The sequence below is a fragment of the Penicillium macrosclerotiorum genome (genome assembly GCF_028827735.1).
Source record: "Penicillium macrosclerotiorum strain IBT 26536 chromosome Unknown utg000006l_segment0_segment0, whole genome shotgun sequence".
Lineage (NCBI taxonomy): Eukaryota > Fungi > Ascomycota > Eurotiomycetes > Eurotiales > Aspergillaceae > Penicillium > Penicillium macrosclerotiorum.
The window spans coordinates 391,570-407,662 of NW_026643085.1; the positions used below are offsets into that span (position 1 = coordinate 391,570).

General features: G+C 48.0%; 6 protein-coding genes across 6 annotated transcripts; 1 reads left to right on the forward strand and 5 right to left on the reverse strand.

Moving 5' to 3' along the window:
- Positions 1-711: 711 nt before the first annotated feature.
- On the reverse strand, positions 712-3,154 carry N7462_005435 (putative succinyl-CoA synthetase subunit alpha; the record flags this gene model as incomplete). Its single annotated transcript, XM_057077153.1, has 9 exons — positions 712-795; positions 851-1,143; positions 1,201-1,232; positions 1,292-1,896; positions 1,952-2,165; positions 2,218-2,600; positions 2,654-2,797; positions 2,870-2,991; positions 3,043-3,154. 9 exons carry the CDS (start codon positions 3,152-3,154, stop codon positions 712-714), a joined length of 1,989 nt encoding a protein of 662 aa, XP_056932733.1.
- Positions 3,155-3,822: 668 nt separating this feature from the next.
- N7462_005436 (fungal specific transcription factor domain-containing protein) lies at positions 3,823-5,545 on the reverse strand (the record flags this gene model as incomplete). Its single annotated transcript, XM_057077154.1, has 3 exons — positions 3,823-4,042; positions 4,108-4,798; positions 4,885-5,545. The coding sequence occupies 3 exons, from the start codon at positions 5,543-5,545 to the stop codon at positions 3,823-3,825; spliced, it is 1,572 nt and encodes a 523-aa protein (XP_056932734.1).
- Positions 5,546-6,912: 1,367 nt separating this feature from the next.
- Positions 6,913-9,616, reverse strand: N7462_005437 (choline/carnitine O-acyltransferase; the record flags this gene model as incomplete). Its single annotated transcript, XM_057077155.1, has 4 exons — positions 6,913-7,040; positions 7,113-9,023; positions 9,099-9,128; positions 9,211-9,616. The coding sequence occupies 4 exons, from the start codon at positions 9,614-9,616 to the stop codon at positions 6,913-6,915; spliced, it is 2,475 nt and encodes an 824-aa protein (XP_056932735.1).
- A 1,706-nt stretch (positions 9,617-11,322) lies between these two features.
- On the reverse strand, positions 11,323-11,574 carry N7462_005438 (uncharacterized protein; the record flags this gene model as incomplete). Its single annotated transcript, XM_057077156.1, has 1 exon — positions 11,323-11,574. One exon carries the CDS (start codon positions 11,572-11,574, stop codon positions 11,323-11,325), a length of 252 nt encoding a protein of 83 aa, XP_056932736.1.
- A 91-nt stretch (positions 11,575-11,665) lies between these two features.
- Positions 11,666-12,070, reverse strand: N7462_005439 (uncharacterized protein; the record flags this gene model as incomplete). The annotated part of the gene is made up of 1 exon (XM_057077157.1): positions 11,666-12,070. The coding sequence occupies one exon, from the start codon at positions 12,068-12,070 to the stop codon at positions 11,666-11,668; it is 405 nt and encodes a 134-aa protein (XP_056932737.1).
- Positions 12,071-14,618: 2,548 nt separating this feature from the next.
- Positions 14,619-15,089, forward strand: N7462_005440 (mitogen-activated protein kinase kinase kinase; the record flags this gene model as incomplete). The annotated part of the gene is made up of 2 exons (XM_057077158.1): positions 14,619-14,752; positions 14,972-15,089. 2 exons carry the CDS (start codon positions 14,619-14,621, stop codon positions 15,087-15,089), a joined length of 252 nt encoding a protein of 83 aa, XP_056932738.1.
- Between the last annotated feature and the right edge of the window lie 1,004 nt (positions 15,090-16,093).

The window sequence follows — 16,093 nt, forward strand, 5'->3', positions numbered from 1 at the left end:
AGACCAAAACATAATAGTCTACAAACTTGCAACAGACCATAGTAGCCCCGAGCACTCGAATCGGCCGCCTTCCCAGCCGAAACTTCCCGCAGCAGGTTGCTTCTTAACCGCTCCCTCCCCTTTCTCAATTTTCGGGGACCACTGACATACGACCAAGACATAAGTCCTTGAAATGATTGAGATATGACATATTCTTATTGAATATATGTATATTCACAGCTGTGGCTGCGTAAGTTCAAACCCCTTCACCACTTCAACGCCGCTCTTGTCGTCTAGGGAGTGACAGAAGCAATCCCAGCCCATTCGTGACCCTAAACGAATGCCTTCAAGACCTCTATTTAATTCTGAATCTTCCATTTGATTTAATTAGGTGAAACAAAAACCAGTAGAATAATAGCTATAGAAATAAATATATTGTTTCGATGTTGAGGCTAAGGGATTCGCTTTCGACCTGCTCATTCAACTGACCAACTTGTCACATGACGAATGTCAAAAGCCAATGGCAACCATTTTCAACTTTAAGAAGCATGTTTAAATTGCTAGCAGAAGTCAATTTTCAAGTAAGTGATCATTCAAAGGTAAGCCTGTGAATCTCTTTAGGCATTGGCGATTTATAGTAACATTCAACAGTTAGATATGGGAAAATTGGCCTTCAATAGGTACAAAACCTCTATTCTAGTGATATCTATATATTCATACATAAATACTCTATCAAGCGCGAGCAAGTGAGATGGCTTTCTTGGCCGCATCCTCAAACCCATCAAATGCATGCAAAGGGAGCCCACTTTCAGCAATCTAAAAAAATGCGATATTAGCAGAACGAACCGCAAATATAGATGAACCGACTTACCATCTTCTGACCAAGCTCCTCGTTAGTTCCACGCAGTCGTACTACAACAGGAACCTTCATATCCAAGTCTTGGAAGGCCATGATAATCCCCTCAGCGATCATATCGCAACGAGTCAACCCACCAAAAATATTCACAAATATGGCTTTGACACGAGGGTCCGAGCAAATGATTCGGAAAGACGACTTGACAGTCTCAGAAGTCGCCTTCCCTCCGGTATCAAGGAAATTGGCGCAGTGGCCGCCGTGGATGGTCAGGGCGTCGACAGTATTCATGGCTAATCCTGCGCCGTTGACTAATAAAGGATCTAGTTAGTAAAAGGGCTTCGGATGAATTGAGAACTAAGACGTACCAAGAGTGCCAATACTTCCTTCTCCTTGTAGTCTGTTCTAGTTAGCAAAAGCCAATCCGAATCAGCACCTTGAGAATCTAGAAAATCGTACTTCACGTAGACAATTCCATCCTTTTCAGCCTCAACTTCTTCTGGAACTTCCTCTTCCTTAGCCCGTAAGAGGTGGATATCCTCTTGACGGCCTGAGCTGCGGAATGCAGCATCATCAAAACCAAACCGGGCACCGTGAACTTCCAAAGCACCGTCGGCTGATGTTCCAACTTGTACTTCCAATATAAAAGCCTCCTTCTCCTTAAAAATCTCCCACAACGCTTGCACTAAATCTTCTAGCTGCCCCTTGGCTGATGCGGGCAGGCCCAAGCGAGATGCCACCTCTGAGATTATGGTATTGTTATCAAACGAAGCCTGGGTGTAGCTGAATGGAAATCTGTGAGATTGAACAGGATCGAATCCTGAACCGGGAGAGACAATTATGCATGGAGACAGGGCGGTCCGATCCACTGAGACGGATATAGATCCATCTGAGTTAGTTACACCTTCTTTGATGTGGATTGATTTCTGCTTCAAGATATCGAATGCCTGGAACTTCTTAAGATAGAGAGTACGCTTTTGCTCTGCAATCAACGTCCTGGAAGACGGGGTCACTCGTCTCATAGTATGATATCCACGCGATCGGGGTGCTGCGCCTGAGATAGGCTATCAAGGCAATGTCAGTATAGACAGACCCATCACTGCTTAGTTGCAGACTCACATGGAATGTGCCTACACGGCTGGTCGTGCCACCTAGTAGAGTCTTCATTCCCTCGCCAAATTTCTCCGGGTGATTGACCATGACAGCTCCTGCGCGCTCGAGTGCCTGGTATTTAGTTTGACCATCGGATTCCCCGGGAGCAGCCCATGCTCCTGCATGTCCCATAACCCGGCCTGGTGGCGCTTCCAAACCGCCAATAAGGGCCATGATGGGTCTATTCCCGATCAGCAAGCGATATACCACGAGTAATATTGAAAATGACTGACTTGGGATTGGGAGTTCGCTGTCGGTAATCTTTGATCCACTCGGCAGCATCCATCTCAGCAGTTCCACCAATCTCTCCAACAAGAATGATACCCTGCGTGTCGGGATCATGCTCAAAAATCTTCAACCCGTCAACAAAGTTAGTACCAGCTAGCACATCACCACCCATACTAATGCAAAGACTCTGACCAAGTCCAGCTCGGGTGGTAGAGGCGACTGTCTCGTAGCTCAGTGTTCCTGATTTGGCCACAATACCGACGTTGCCGGGTGCAAAGCAGGGCAAGGGCTGAAAGCCGATCCGGCATTTACCAATAGAAGAGATAATGCCGGGGCAGTTTGCTCCCACCAGACGGGTTTTAGATTGAGTTTGCAACATGGAGTGAATCTAAAGCTTTCGTAAGAACAGAATGGTCTGTAGCCAGTGAAAATGGAACTTACTCGAAGGATGTCATGGATGGGGACGTGCTCAGCTACGGCGACCACGAGCGGAATTTCAGCTTCAATAGCTTCCTCAATTGCCTTAGCCGTTTGATTTCCTGGAACATAGATGGCAGAAGCATCGGGTTTCGCCCTCTCCTGGGCCTAGGGTTTTCGTCGAACGCGTTAATTTGGCCCATTTTTCCTAGATAGAAGGGATAGATAGTTTGTACATACCGCTTTGACGGATGGGAAAATTGGGAGACCTAAATGCTCTCCCTCAACGCCTGGCTTGACGCCGCCCACAATCTTGGTGCCCCATTCCAAAGACTCCTTGACATTAGCAGTCGCTTGCCTTCCTGGAAAGAAGCTTAGTCTTGCGCCTTGATAATATAGTAAGAACAACCTACCAGTAAAACCTTGGAACAAAACACGCGTATGAGCACCGATTTTGAGGTTTTGTAGAGTATCTGCGTATCTAGCATTGCGGGGAGATGTCGAGAACCGTCTGGTCCATCGCATCCCCAATTGGGGCGCGCGTCTTGGCAAGTTGTGCAGTGCCATGAGGAGGCCGACCGGGACGGGCTTTTAAAGTGGGCTAGATGCGGTTAGTTATACAAAGTATATGATCAATTGGCACCCGATAGTATCTTTATATGCGCCACTCCTTTGAATTGCTGAAACGCCACTCAGCGCGACGGTCAGCCTTGCAAGAAGGCTACTTGCAGCAAGTCGGCTATCCGGTCTCGGAGCTTCCCCACACCGCGCACTGCCGAGGAATTCATGCTGATAGTGAAGCCTGAAAAGCAAGGCATTAAAGATATTTAGTTGTTAGTTGGGCACTCTCGACAGCGAAGAAACATATTATAAGGGGTCTTTGATGGTCCAAAGTTGAAATCTAAGCGGCTTTACGCAGGAAAATTTATTCGTGGGGTTGCTCTGTAAAATTCCAATTTTGTTGGCCACCTGCTCTGGGACTGGCTAGGGGGACTGTATGAGGTCGATATAGAAAGAATATGGAATCTGTTGCGAAATCGAAATGTTGCCGCCAATAGGATATGTAGTAAATTTGAAACTACTTGGGTTTGTGATATCCTGTGTATCTCTCCACTGGAAGGCTAATCCATTGGTGGCAGTTTTCCCAATACCGACATGATACAGAAAGTAATTAGGTACAATGAACTCGATGTCTATGATGATTTTACGGACAGGATTAACTGCTCAACTAAGGCTTCCGTGATAGCGAATGGAGGAAACCTGTGTCCATCATCCGCCTGCCTTAGTTGGCGAAATATTCCTAGAACGTCTTCCAAAAGGCGTATATCTTGACGAGAATGGACTTCTGTTGGCTTTGCAGTGAGCCGCTGATACAGAGCAATCGCGGCAGTCATAATGAATTGCGCGTAAATCCTACAACAAGAAAGGGATGGAGTCAGTCCATGAATTCACAAGGCCACCCACGTAGGAACACAAACCAAAAGGTTTCCGGCATAATGAGATGACGAGCTCGGCTGAGGTATATTAGGGTCGATCGTGATGCTTCGTAGCATAGTTCCATGCTAGAGGATGGTGGCGACACAGCCTTCGGGACCGACGTGATTCCAATGGTACTAGCTCCATGAATCTTGGCTAGACAATGATAGTACTCCAAATGAATGTTAATACCTCTCAAGCTAAGATCGTGAAGCAGAAAGTCTGGAATGCCTCCGCTGACGTATCCCTCTGGTTGACAAACCCCTGGAAATTGGGACTTTAATTCGACCAATTCCTGGTCCAATTCACGAATCAATTGAATTCGGGTTGCCTCTGGTTTGTTGAGGCTGCTGTAAGAATATAATTGTTGATAGATTTTAGATTTCAATAGAGCGAGACGAAGGTCTGTCGGAAAAAGGAGCTCATTGAGCGAGAGTTGGTATTCGAAAAATTGGTGATCGGAGGACACGGAGACATAATTGACCGGAAGATCTAAATCGCAGTCTGCATCGTTGATCAAGGGGGGCTGACATTTCCGAAGCGACATTTCCTTATCAAGAGAGTATAAAAGCCAGAACAGAGCTCTGAGATGCTTAGGATTTTGAATTTCACAAAATTCCTGGGAGTCTGCTTTCGTCTTGTAACCTCCCAAATTACAGAGCACTCGGACAGCCATTGACATCAAAAGCTCGGCTGTCTGTGGCTGGCCCGTTGGGGGTATGTACATGACCTGCAACAGTCAGGGGAGATGAGCGATGTTGGGTGATGGGTAATTTGACGTACAAGGATGAGCAGAGCCTCCAAAGTACGAACATTGGTATGATGCCGAATTAGTTCGGGTATCAACGAAAGTACTGCTTGTACATAAGCGTTGGGATTTGCATGGGCGAAAGCAGTCTCATGGTGCCGGATCCGAGTGATAAATGCTGTAAGAGCCACAAGACAGGCCCGACTAGCTACATCAAAGTTCCTTCCATCATGATCAAAGGAATGGGACTGGAGCAGAACAGCTAAGCTATCGACATCTACCATTGGAAATATGGCATACAGTCTGTTCGTAGAGAAGTACTCGATAGACTGTTGGATCATTAGGTGCGACGGCCATTCTATTTGGATTAATCTTGTCGTTTCGGGCGGGTAGAGAGGCCGAACAGAGTATGATAATTGGTGAGAGAAGGCATCGAAGTCGAATATTGAATCCACACGCGAATTCGGGACGCAATATGCCAAATGCCATCGAAAGGATGATAGAGAAGTTTCAAAGCTGGAGGGGTTAAATAAGCTGATAACGGATGTGGAAGCGCCAGTGATTGATTTGTCTCTCTGTTTCTCTTTCTCTGTTTGCAGGGCTTCTTGTAAAAGCTTTATTTGCGCCCTAGCCTCTTCAAGCTGTCTAAACTCCGGGGCCAAGTCAGCCCAGGGCATAAATTTAGATCTCATGATGTCTTACTCTCTAGGGCTTTTTCGTTGGGGCAAGGGGGTGAATATGCAGCTCACCCCGGCCAACCGACAATTCTCACAAGCTGGTTTTGCGCGGTCGCACCGGATCTATTGTGGGGAAGGATTAGTGACACTTTGCCTCGACAGGGCCTAGTGGATGCCTTTACCTTCCGGTGCCGGCACAGATTGCAGGCGCCGCGCGAGCTGTCTGTGCCACTCATGGGGGCGATATTACATCGATCAGTCCGTCGATGGCTTTTCAATCATGCCCCCTAGTTGGATGTCAATCCGCGGAGAGTGGATTGCCCCATGCTGAGTAATCGGAAGACTCGGCGCCAACAGCCAGATAGCCAACAATATCGAGGAAATTGTTCGTATTGGAAGATTGTAGACGATGTGACTGGATTAAAGCGTTCGGGGAGGACAAGTGGGGTCGCGTTACGCGCAAGAATAAGAGTTCATTGGTGTTGTTAATCCATCTCCACAACGCCCAGCCAGCGGGCTGTCTCGGCGCGAGGCTGCTATGTATTCAGCAGCTCGACAGGCCTTTGATGAGAGAAACCTAAGCCGAAAAAAAGAAAAGGTAGAGATGGTTGAGAATCTTCAAATAGACCGTTCGTGAAGCAAGAATCATCAGAGATTTCGGAATCTTTGCTCGCCCCATCCAAGGGCAATTAGATACATTCAGTAGCTAAAAGAATAATTTCAGTAAATAGAACCATTGGTTAATGTATCAGAATAGCCAAGGAGAGGCGAAAGGGTTCATGAAAATCGTGGGAGCGGGTGCCTGGACACGATAAATTCAACCCTAAGCCCTGTGAGCTCTCTGGCATCCCAGTAGCTACTATCCAAAGAGCTCATGGGGCCACGCGGTCGACCCAATGAGCTTCTTATCTTTACACGACCATCAGAACCCCAAGATTATCCTCATAAATTACTATACAATACTACTAGAATGCTAGAAAAAGGCTAGAAACCCCCAGTAAACCAGCGACCCCCGGACCTTATGACCCTGTGGGCCCCCTTCTCTTTGGCCTGTCTAACGATACCCCACAGGTCTTTTGTAATATGTTTACTTCAAACGGGATACAAAGCTGCATGAAAGTACCTCGGAATGAATATAGTATCGAAGGTCAAATGTCTTACGCAATTAGTTCTCAAACCAGGAGCATAAAACATGGTTTCAAAAATGTCGTGTTAGATTTCATGGTGGAGATGATGATTGAATTGGTTCAAAGACCTATAAAACTGATCAAAGTACAAAATCCAATGACCGTAAACCAGAAGTTGTAAATTGAAGCCCATCATTGCTATGCTAGTATAGTAGATTGCAGAAATATACCGTCAAACATCCATGCCATTCTTCATTAATATTCATTGAGATGCAATTTTTTGCCAACAAATTTCCTCTTGGCGGGTTGATCTCTGCGTTGCTCTCGCTCTGCACTGATGCCCTTCAGCGCATGGAGAAGCATTCCTGCATCAAAGAAACCATCTAGAGCTGAGTGTCAGTCTCACAGTCCCGTTTTAAAGCTCTTGGCAATAGAAATCAAAGAAGATAACCTACATCCTCCCATTCCATCATCTTCTATTTCACCACTATCCGTCGTTGTATTGGGTGTATCAGTGCCCCGGGTATCACTGCGAACAATCCGACCGCGTCGTTGAGAGTCCATCTGTAGCCTTTCAGCTAGCATCTCGGTTTCTCGCGCCCTACTGGTACGTGGGCTGGCGGCCTTGCGATTGGTGGCGCGCAAGAGTTTGCGGATCTCAAATAGGTACGATTCAAGGGTGTGCATAAGGCGCGCTGTTTGTCGGTGTTTGGACGACGCGCAGAACGAAATCGACTCATCTTTGATGATGTATCCAATGCCGAAGCCATCCGCTGAAGTCGGACCGAACCCGAAGTGTCGTAAGCATGGGTTGCCACAATTGGACGTGGACAAAATCGTGTTGTTGATCTTATCCCAGCCAGCATCGCTGAAGATAGTGGGCGTAGGCATTGGCACTGTGCGCATTCCGCGAATACTGCCGCTGTTCGGGGATGAAAACCCGTCCTCTGAGGGCTCAGAGAATCTGGGGGATTCGTGTCCCTCGCTGGGGCTTGAATAGCCCCCTGTTGAGCTACTATCGTGGAATAGACTTTCAAACGATCGCTGCCAAAGGCAGTACAGAGCATACAAGTGGCGATCCTGGCCCTGGCCCTTGGAGCATTCCTTGGTGATGGCCGTGTGTCTTTGGGTTGCAGTGCGTAGTGCATCGATTTTCTGCTCTGCAGGGTTTTCGCCCCAGAAGGTCTTGACGAAGTCGACAGTTTCGGGTGTCACCGTTCGCACAGCCTCCGTCCGCCCGTGTAGGAAGAACTTCGTCATGGCAGGCTCATATGTGTTCTCCACACGACCATAGAGACCGTAATAGGCCGCTTGGAAAGCCATCTGCACAAATGCATCTGGAGAGAATCCCATGGACGTGATAAAGTTCTTGCCAAACCCCTCGAAGTCTAGCACTTGGAACTCATGCTGATACAGTAGGTCCGACAGATGAGACTCCGCAAACCGAAGTGCAATCTGAAGTTCAGGGGTCATGTCCCACTCAAGCTTCCGTGGAGTGGCACTAATGTTCCCAAAGCTGCGCGGGTCACGTTTCGCGGGGTCTGGGCTTGTAGTCGCCCAAAGGCTGGGTGCTTGACCATTGATGGTCTTTGCAAAACGAAGGATAGTATCTGTGTAAACATCGCTAGCAAAACGCAACACGGTATGACCATCCACACCCGTGTGTTCAAAGTTGATTCCGGCACTGCCATTCTTGCAAACAATGATTTGCAACTTATCGTACCATCGATTGGTGCAGGTTCCAACCTGCACGCCCTTAATGACTTCGCTCGTGCCACATAGCATGTTCGCGCAAAGCTCTGCGGTGGTTGATGGCTCGGTATCATCCAGACACAGCACAAAAAGAGCCGTGTCAACAATGTTCAAGCACTCCGCATTGTTCGAGGACTGATCTTTCGTCATTATTTCCCTCAGGCCCGACCATACTTTTCGGTTCTCTGTGCTGAGAACGCCCAATGCGCCCTTGGCGGCTTCCTGAATTGGCGTCTGTGCAGCATCTTCAACGATGACATGCAAGTTGAGCGCGATATCTTTCTCTGTCATTATCAAGTCGCTGTTGTCATCTAATACATCAAACCAATAGAACTGGCCTCGGCACATGACAACCATGTGCTTGGCAGACGGATCTTGGCTAATAACACAGCCATTGTCCGTGGGGAGTCGAGCGGTGCCAAAAAGTCGTGAGTATTGGTACATGCACAGTGGTGTTCCGCGAACGGTGTCAGGGGGAAGTTCCTCTTTCCGCACCGCTCGCACAAAAGAGAGCGCGGAAACCACCAATGAGGCTGCTCTGGTTACCTGGTGGTTTCGCGCAGGGGTGGGGTCATCCTCCAACAAAAAGAATGGGTTCAGATTCAAAACGACAGCTAATAAAATCGTAAGAAAGATGTCCTGCTAGAGACTTTTGGGCGAGATCAAAGGGGAAGAAGTGTAGGACGTACGGTTATCAAAATTCAAGTACGAGTCATACCCTGCATAGAGAAAGATATTAGTCTCCTTGTGCTGGGACGTAGATCTCTGTCTCTCTCTGGATCTGAAAGTGAGATCACCTACAAAACTGTTCAATGAAGCTTGTTTTCGATGTGGCATAGTTCTTGAGCTTCTCCTGGAGAATCGGCCCATCGGTCCTGAGAAAGTCTCTCACTGCAGCTTTGGTCTCTTCGTGTTCTCGGGGCGTCTGTAGCGCAATAAGCGCGTCGAGATGTCTGCGGCAGGTCTCTTCAAGGTCCGGAATTGGGAGTTTCGGCAGCGAATCTTGGTTGGTAAATGTTAAGCCTCGTTTTTTGGGATTGAGGGCCTCCACCCCATTCGAGGAAGGCTGCTCGGTCGGCACATTCGGTCTCACAACCGTATGACCCTGGGACTCTGTCCCGTTCGTTTTTGACGAGTCGGTCTCCATCGTATCCCCCAGTGGTTTGGGCGCAGTGAAGAATCGAACTGCGGTGGGCGAGTAAGACATGGTGCGCTAGTTAGCGGGCTATTCTCAATCAATCGTAGCAAACGGCGAGGCACGTAGGAAGTGAGAGGAGACGCAAGGCTGTGCGGTAGAAATAGTGGCAGTCTTGCGAACAATATGATGGCATTGAGGCTATCTCGTGTGGCAATACCAAAGCCCAATCGATCCAGTGGTGTTCATGAATTCGACATTCAGGAGTCAAGGGAAAGAGAGAGCCTCAGCGGAAGAAACGTCGCGAGAGGCACATATATACAGCAGGTGAACTACGTTTCACACTGGGCCCCGGTCTTCCCCTTTCCAACACAAGCCCGGTGCAACCGGCTCGGACTGAAGGGACCAACGGAAGAAAGGACTTACGGGGCAAATGACGAGCAAAGAGACGGAATGCGGGCTACTGTCCCGGCGTTGGCTCTGGGCCCGACAGTGAATAGCGCCGGGGGAACGGATGGCCGTAGCTGGCAGGACAGTTACTGCGGATCGCCAAGCGTCGCCCCTCGACGGCCGGAAATGCACGTACACTAGACTAACTGTTATATCCAAATACGAAAATAGGCCGATCAAGCGATTAACGCGGGCTTTTATAAAGAAGATGATAGAGGTATCGTCATTTGCATCCCGGAGGCGAGTCACTCGGCCTTCCAAGTCAGACGAGGCGGTCCGAGTGCATGAGCAGCTGAGGTCTCCGAGAAAGACCAGGCGTTCGGGCGGGGATTTGCACTTCAAAACTTACAGCCAAGTAGAGGTGGGGATAGCAACCACACTAAAAATGGCCCACGACCCTTGCTGAATCCCCAAGTACCGGAGAACTGGCGAGCTGGCGGATTCGTTGGATTCGCGGATTCGCGGGGTTGTGGTTGGACGATTTGGCAATGACGTTTCGGGCGAAAGGAGCTTATGTTGTAGCCTGGAATATCAGGTGTCCAGCACCTCTCGGGGGAAGGATAATCCGAGGCCTTATAGATCCAAGATTGAGCGATAGATCGATCTGATCAACTACATCGACCGATTCTGGGGATGGGCCTACTAGGTCTGTACATTCTACAACTAGGAATGAGACTACGACTAGATCCTCTCTGCCATAATTTTCTCAGTTGAATGAGAAGACATGAGAAGATCACATTTCTGACTAGCAGAGGAAAGGGAGATAAATCAGATGAGAAAGAAATGCAATGCTGGGGTGAAGTCTAGCGATGAGCGAATGTCTATGAAGGTTAGTGTCACTTAGCAGCCCAGTCTGGCGTTGACTATGGACACAAGAGGAAGAAATTCCTGAAGAGAAACACAAATGACAAATGAGGGTGGCAGTCAGGTTGCACCCAGTCCAGAGTCAACAGGGAGATCACACTGGCAGACGGGGATCCATCCATCCACGTAGCTTGCCAGCGAGCCGTGGGTCGGCCCATGCGCGTCGTTTGGCGTTGTTAACTGTTGGCCCACGCGGAGGCTTGATCTTCGAAAACCTCAGTTCGAACTCGCGAGTGGGCTCAGGATCAAAGTGGCTTTGCGCAAGATAAGGCCAGTTCTCAAGGATACGCTGGCCGATCGGGAAGTTGGTGAAGTCTTTATGTTCATGAGTGAGTAAACTAGAGATGGAGAGAGAGAAGAGGGGGAAGGGGCAAAGACTCACCACCTGCACAGATCTCCTGGATTCTGGCTTTAGGAACTTGTCTCCAGGCTTGTGTGGAATCAACAAGACAAAGCGTTCCGACCTAAAGCGAGTGAGAACGTGATCGAAGCATGCAACTCGCAACAGAGAGTCCTACCTTCATGGGGTCATCTTCGTTCGGGATCATCTCCGCAATTCCTCGCGTTCTGTCCATTTCGAAGTATGCACCGGCTTCAGGCCCGGGATACCAGCTAATTTTGAACTCGGGGGGCGTGTCGATCTTGCCTTTTCCAACGTAGGAGATGAATTGATGAGTGTGCTCATGACCACCGGTGAGGATGAGAAACGCGGCCATTGTGTCGAAATCATCCGAACCCGGCGGACAAGCCATCATTTTACCGAATTCCTAGACATCATCAGTCTTCAATACAACTTCAAGTTCAAGACTAGCATCCTGGACCTACATTGGAGTTGAAGAATAACTTCGCTCTGCCGAAGTTGTGAGGCTGTCCCACCTCTCTCTGAGTACGTCCAGGAGCACCATTGGGCCCAGCTACATGGTCGATCACGATCATTGGATAATTTTCCCAGAGCGCGGTGTAAAAGTCTCTGACTTGGCCGATGGCCCATTGCTTCACATCCACGGGGCCCTTTGGCTTTTCATCAGCCGGGAGATGGCTATACATCACCCGGGCATACTTAACCAGGTCCGCCTTGGTTTGCGGGGTTTGGTAGTACATTTTTATGCGCGTGACGATCATAGTCATTGCTCTCAACTCATTGGGTTTGGGATCACGAAAATCCTGCCCCCCATGCCAGTGCTTCATCTCAAATGCTTGTTGAGTAGCCATCTTTGCGAATGAGCTGGAAGAAAGAACGCTGAGTCGATCGGGAGTAGATTGAAGATTGAGGATTGAATGAGTTGAATGGTCTACTATCGAACGAATGTCTCTTCATTAAATACTCATTGGCAACACAAAGAAGATATTATCAGACCGTGTTAAGATATCTAAAATAAATCACGCCCGAATACAACCAACTTGATCTCTTGGATGCCTGGTATATCAAAAATAGCTCATGCCCGAGCACACCCTACTCAGTGCTCGATCTGAACAGCGGCCTTGTATGGGCTTCCAGGGCTCAGCCTATCAGCAGAGGTCGCGTGATTCATAGAAGGGGCCTGTATAGATCCATGATTCTCACCAAGTGATGTACCACCTACCTGAATAAGGACAGACCTCCACTTTTCGCGACAACCCCGAAGAGCTTCAGCCTCGCCTGCTAAGTGATAAGCAGTGACGTAAATAGATTCGTTTCAAATAGACAGGAAAACTACAGACTCGAATGTATGCCTTAGAGAGGTGATGTACACACGAAGACCCGTACACTATGAAGAAAAACTTGATCTATTCATGAACTTTGAATTTCGGTATTACAGAATGAAAAGTCACTTTGAACTCTCCCTTCCTCTCCTTCAAACACATAGGCGAGCTGTCTATACGTGCCTTCCTAGTACATACCAAGCTTACTTCGGCGGGGGGTTACCCACCAGGGCCGGCTCAAGGTGTTCTAACGCCCCGAATCCACGAGCACCCCCCGCCCAACTTCATCAAGTTGGAGGGCATTGTAACCAAAACGATATTCTGCTGTCTTTTGAAAAATGCGAGTGATGACAAGTCAGACCCAGCCAATCATTACGCGGGAAAAGACGCGCGGTAAGATGAGCATGAAGACAAGGGGTCTCGGAGGAAGGACACCGCGCGTTCAATTAGCGTTAGATTTATCGTGGCGCTGTAGACCGGGGGTGACGGTACAAGGCAATGGCGATTGTTGTCAGGGGTTTAATCAGCTTTAGTTTCCATTTGGTTGGACCCAAAAGGCATTCCAACTCTAACGGTCAAATATTGTAGCTTTGCCAGTGGATCTATCATGCTGACTCAGATCTTGTGTGAGAATGGCGGGATCCTGTAGCATCGTCGCAAGAAAATAATGCTAACGTTGAGGCCGGGGATGGAGTTGGCCTGAGTCTTGCCCAAAGCTGGACAGGGATGCTGATAGGCATTGTTTGCCAAAATAACAGCATCAAACAGTCCCCTAAGTAAAGGTAAATCCGTTCTATCTTGCAGGGTAGGAAATCTAGGGAACACCAAGTGCTCACCAAGGCTTCGAATGTTGGCTGGGTTTATCATGGGGCTTATTGAGGGGGTACGAAAAAGCCCCCAAAACCAAAACCAACATCGTTGGAGCTGTCATAAAATAAGCAGGATTCAGCCCAGTATCTTACTATATTGCTGAAGGCTGGCGGCAATGTGCTCGAAATAAACGCCCAGGGGAATTTTCGGAATCTGATGCGTAAAGCTATCATTCAACACGTTTTCTGTTCACTGAAAAAGTCACTGGCATTTCCTCAACGCACCATCTAGTCAATTGGTGCATCATAATGGTGTAAGAGATTTGTATATATAGACCAGATAATGTCCGTCAACTCTTGGCGGCCCCCTTCCCATTCTAGTGCTCACCCTCTCGCCGCTTTTGCTCAAGCACGCCCCTGGTCAATCTGACTTAATTTATAATTGATCCCAAAACGCCCAATTTGCAGATCCCAGATCAAATGGCCTCCTCAAAATCCAATTCGGCTCCATCAAAAATCGCGAAAATATCATCCAGTGAGGGGGACAAGCTCTCTTCTGTCAGTGCGTCGTTTGTGGTACTGACATCGTTGTCGTCGTTGCCGTTCGGGTTACTAGTATTGTTGTAATCTGCACTCACTTTTATCTTTAGTTTTCTCTTACAGTACGAGGAGCGCAGCGTCGTGATGAATGCCGGCTCAGCGGCGGAATCATAATCGCTGGGTGAATTTGCTGTCCAAGCCTTGAGCGTTAATTTCCCCGCGGTGATCTGAAGAGCTCCCTCTTTTCTCACCTCGATAAATTTTGGGGCGATTGAAATAGATGTCTCCTATCTTCCTCCAAGTGATATTCAGTTCGGCACGAGATAGAAATCCAACCTTGGCCAGACTGGTCAGTATACACAAAAGTGCGTCCCAGAGGAAGAAGGCCTTGATTTGCCACTGAAAGTTTTTCATATTGGGGTAACTGTAGAGAACGCTGTCGGTATCTAGAACCGTCTGTGCTAAATGAAAAAGCTCTCTCCTTTCCCGATCGTCAATGTTAGCCCGCTTTGTTATTCAATTGCGCAGTCGCACCGCATTGGCCGCCGACCTAGAGATCCCCAGCGTCAGGACGTGGAGTGGGTTCACTATGTCGCAGTATTGCACAACCTTGTTACATGGGATGGGCCAGACGACCCCAAAACCTCAAAAATTGGCCGTCAATCGTCAAAAGGTATTACACCTTGACCTTCTCGGTCTTTACATTCATCTCCCCAGTCTCATCAGCCATGATCGCCCCGGCGCTGGACAAGCCTGGAAAGGACCTCCACATGACGAGCAATATCGAAATCAACCTGGCGCTTTCGATCTTTGTGCTAGCTTTCGCGATCGGCCCTTTGGTCTTTGGTCCTGCTTCGGAGGTGTATGGTCACGTACGCCTCTTTCAGTTAAGCAATCTATGGTAACTGGCGTGGAACCTTGGCTGCGGCTTTGCGCAGACACCGGCCGACTTTTTGTCTTTCGCTTCCTTGCTGGTCTCGGTGGAAGCGCTCCATTGGCCCTGCGTAGTGGAGAGATCAGGTAAAACAGACAATAAAACAAGAGCTTACACTTTCCTTGAGCTGATTCTGTCCTCGTACAGTGATGTTTGGGATGCAGAGCATCGCGGAAAAGCCACGGGTATCTACACCTTAACGCCAATTTTGGGACCAGTTATTGGACCGATTGCGGGGGCCTTTATTGCCCATGATACCACATGACGCCGGGTCTTCGGGTCCTCCAGCGCTGTGGCCGTTGTCATCCAGGTCGTCGGCTTGATCTGGCTAAGTGAGTCCCATCCAGCCACCCTTCTGAGATGGAAGAGGAACCGCCTGGCCCAAGAGACCGAGAATGACCAACTTCACACCGGTCTATGGATGGGGGACAAGTCTATAAGACTTTATCAGTATCGCAATTGGTATCCCAGCTCCAATTATGTTCTGGAAGTATGGAGCTAAGCTTCGTTCTATGTCGACATATGCCAGTGGTTGAGTGTGGCTGCGAGCTCGCTGGCTGATGGAGGTCTGGCAAGAAGTCTACATTCTCGTTCAATTAAGAGCCATTGTTTGATTTATATTGATTGGTAGAAACGGATTTGGAATCCCTTTTTTTCATAGACTGGCGCGAGACCTATGTGGAGGATAGAGTTGTTTCTGCCATAATTCTGCGCAAGCAGTAACAAAACACTACTCATTATTTAAGTCCCATTCTCTATCATTTCAATGTAAATTCGCCACCAAAACACAAAATACAAATACAACCACCCTTTGAGCTCTATGGTGAGCTCCTATAAATTCTCATTGCAGTAGGGACCATGTGGGAGGATTGATTAAATTATACTTTGGGAGGTCAGTCTCGGAAATTGACCACTACCCTTGAGGGGCTAAAATCCGCAAAAGCCACAGAGAGGGCTTTTAGTGTTTTTGGATGTGAATTCAAGTCGGCGTATTATTTTTTATTCAGGTTTTACGTTCTTGCCGATAGAAGTAATGTCTGTACAAACGCGTTTATAGAAATGTCTCAAGATCCAGTGAGCTCGACTTGAGTACATCGAAAGAAAAGAAAGAAAAAGAAAGAACAAAAGAAAGAAAAAAAGAAAGAAAAAAAGAAAGAAAAAAAGAAAGAAAAAAAGAAAGAAAAAAAGTGCTTTCTCACATCTTACTCTCCTCGTCTTATCACACCATTCAATAACTTCTACTACCTGGTCTATCTCAATCCTATATCC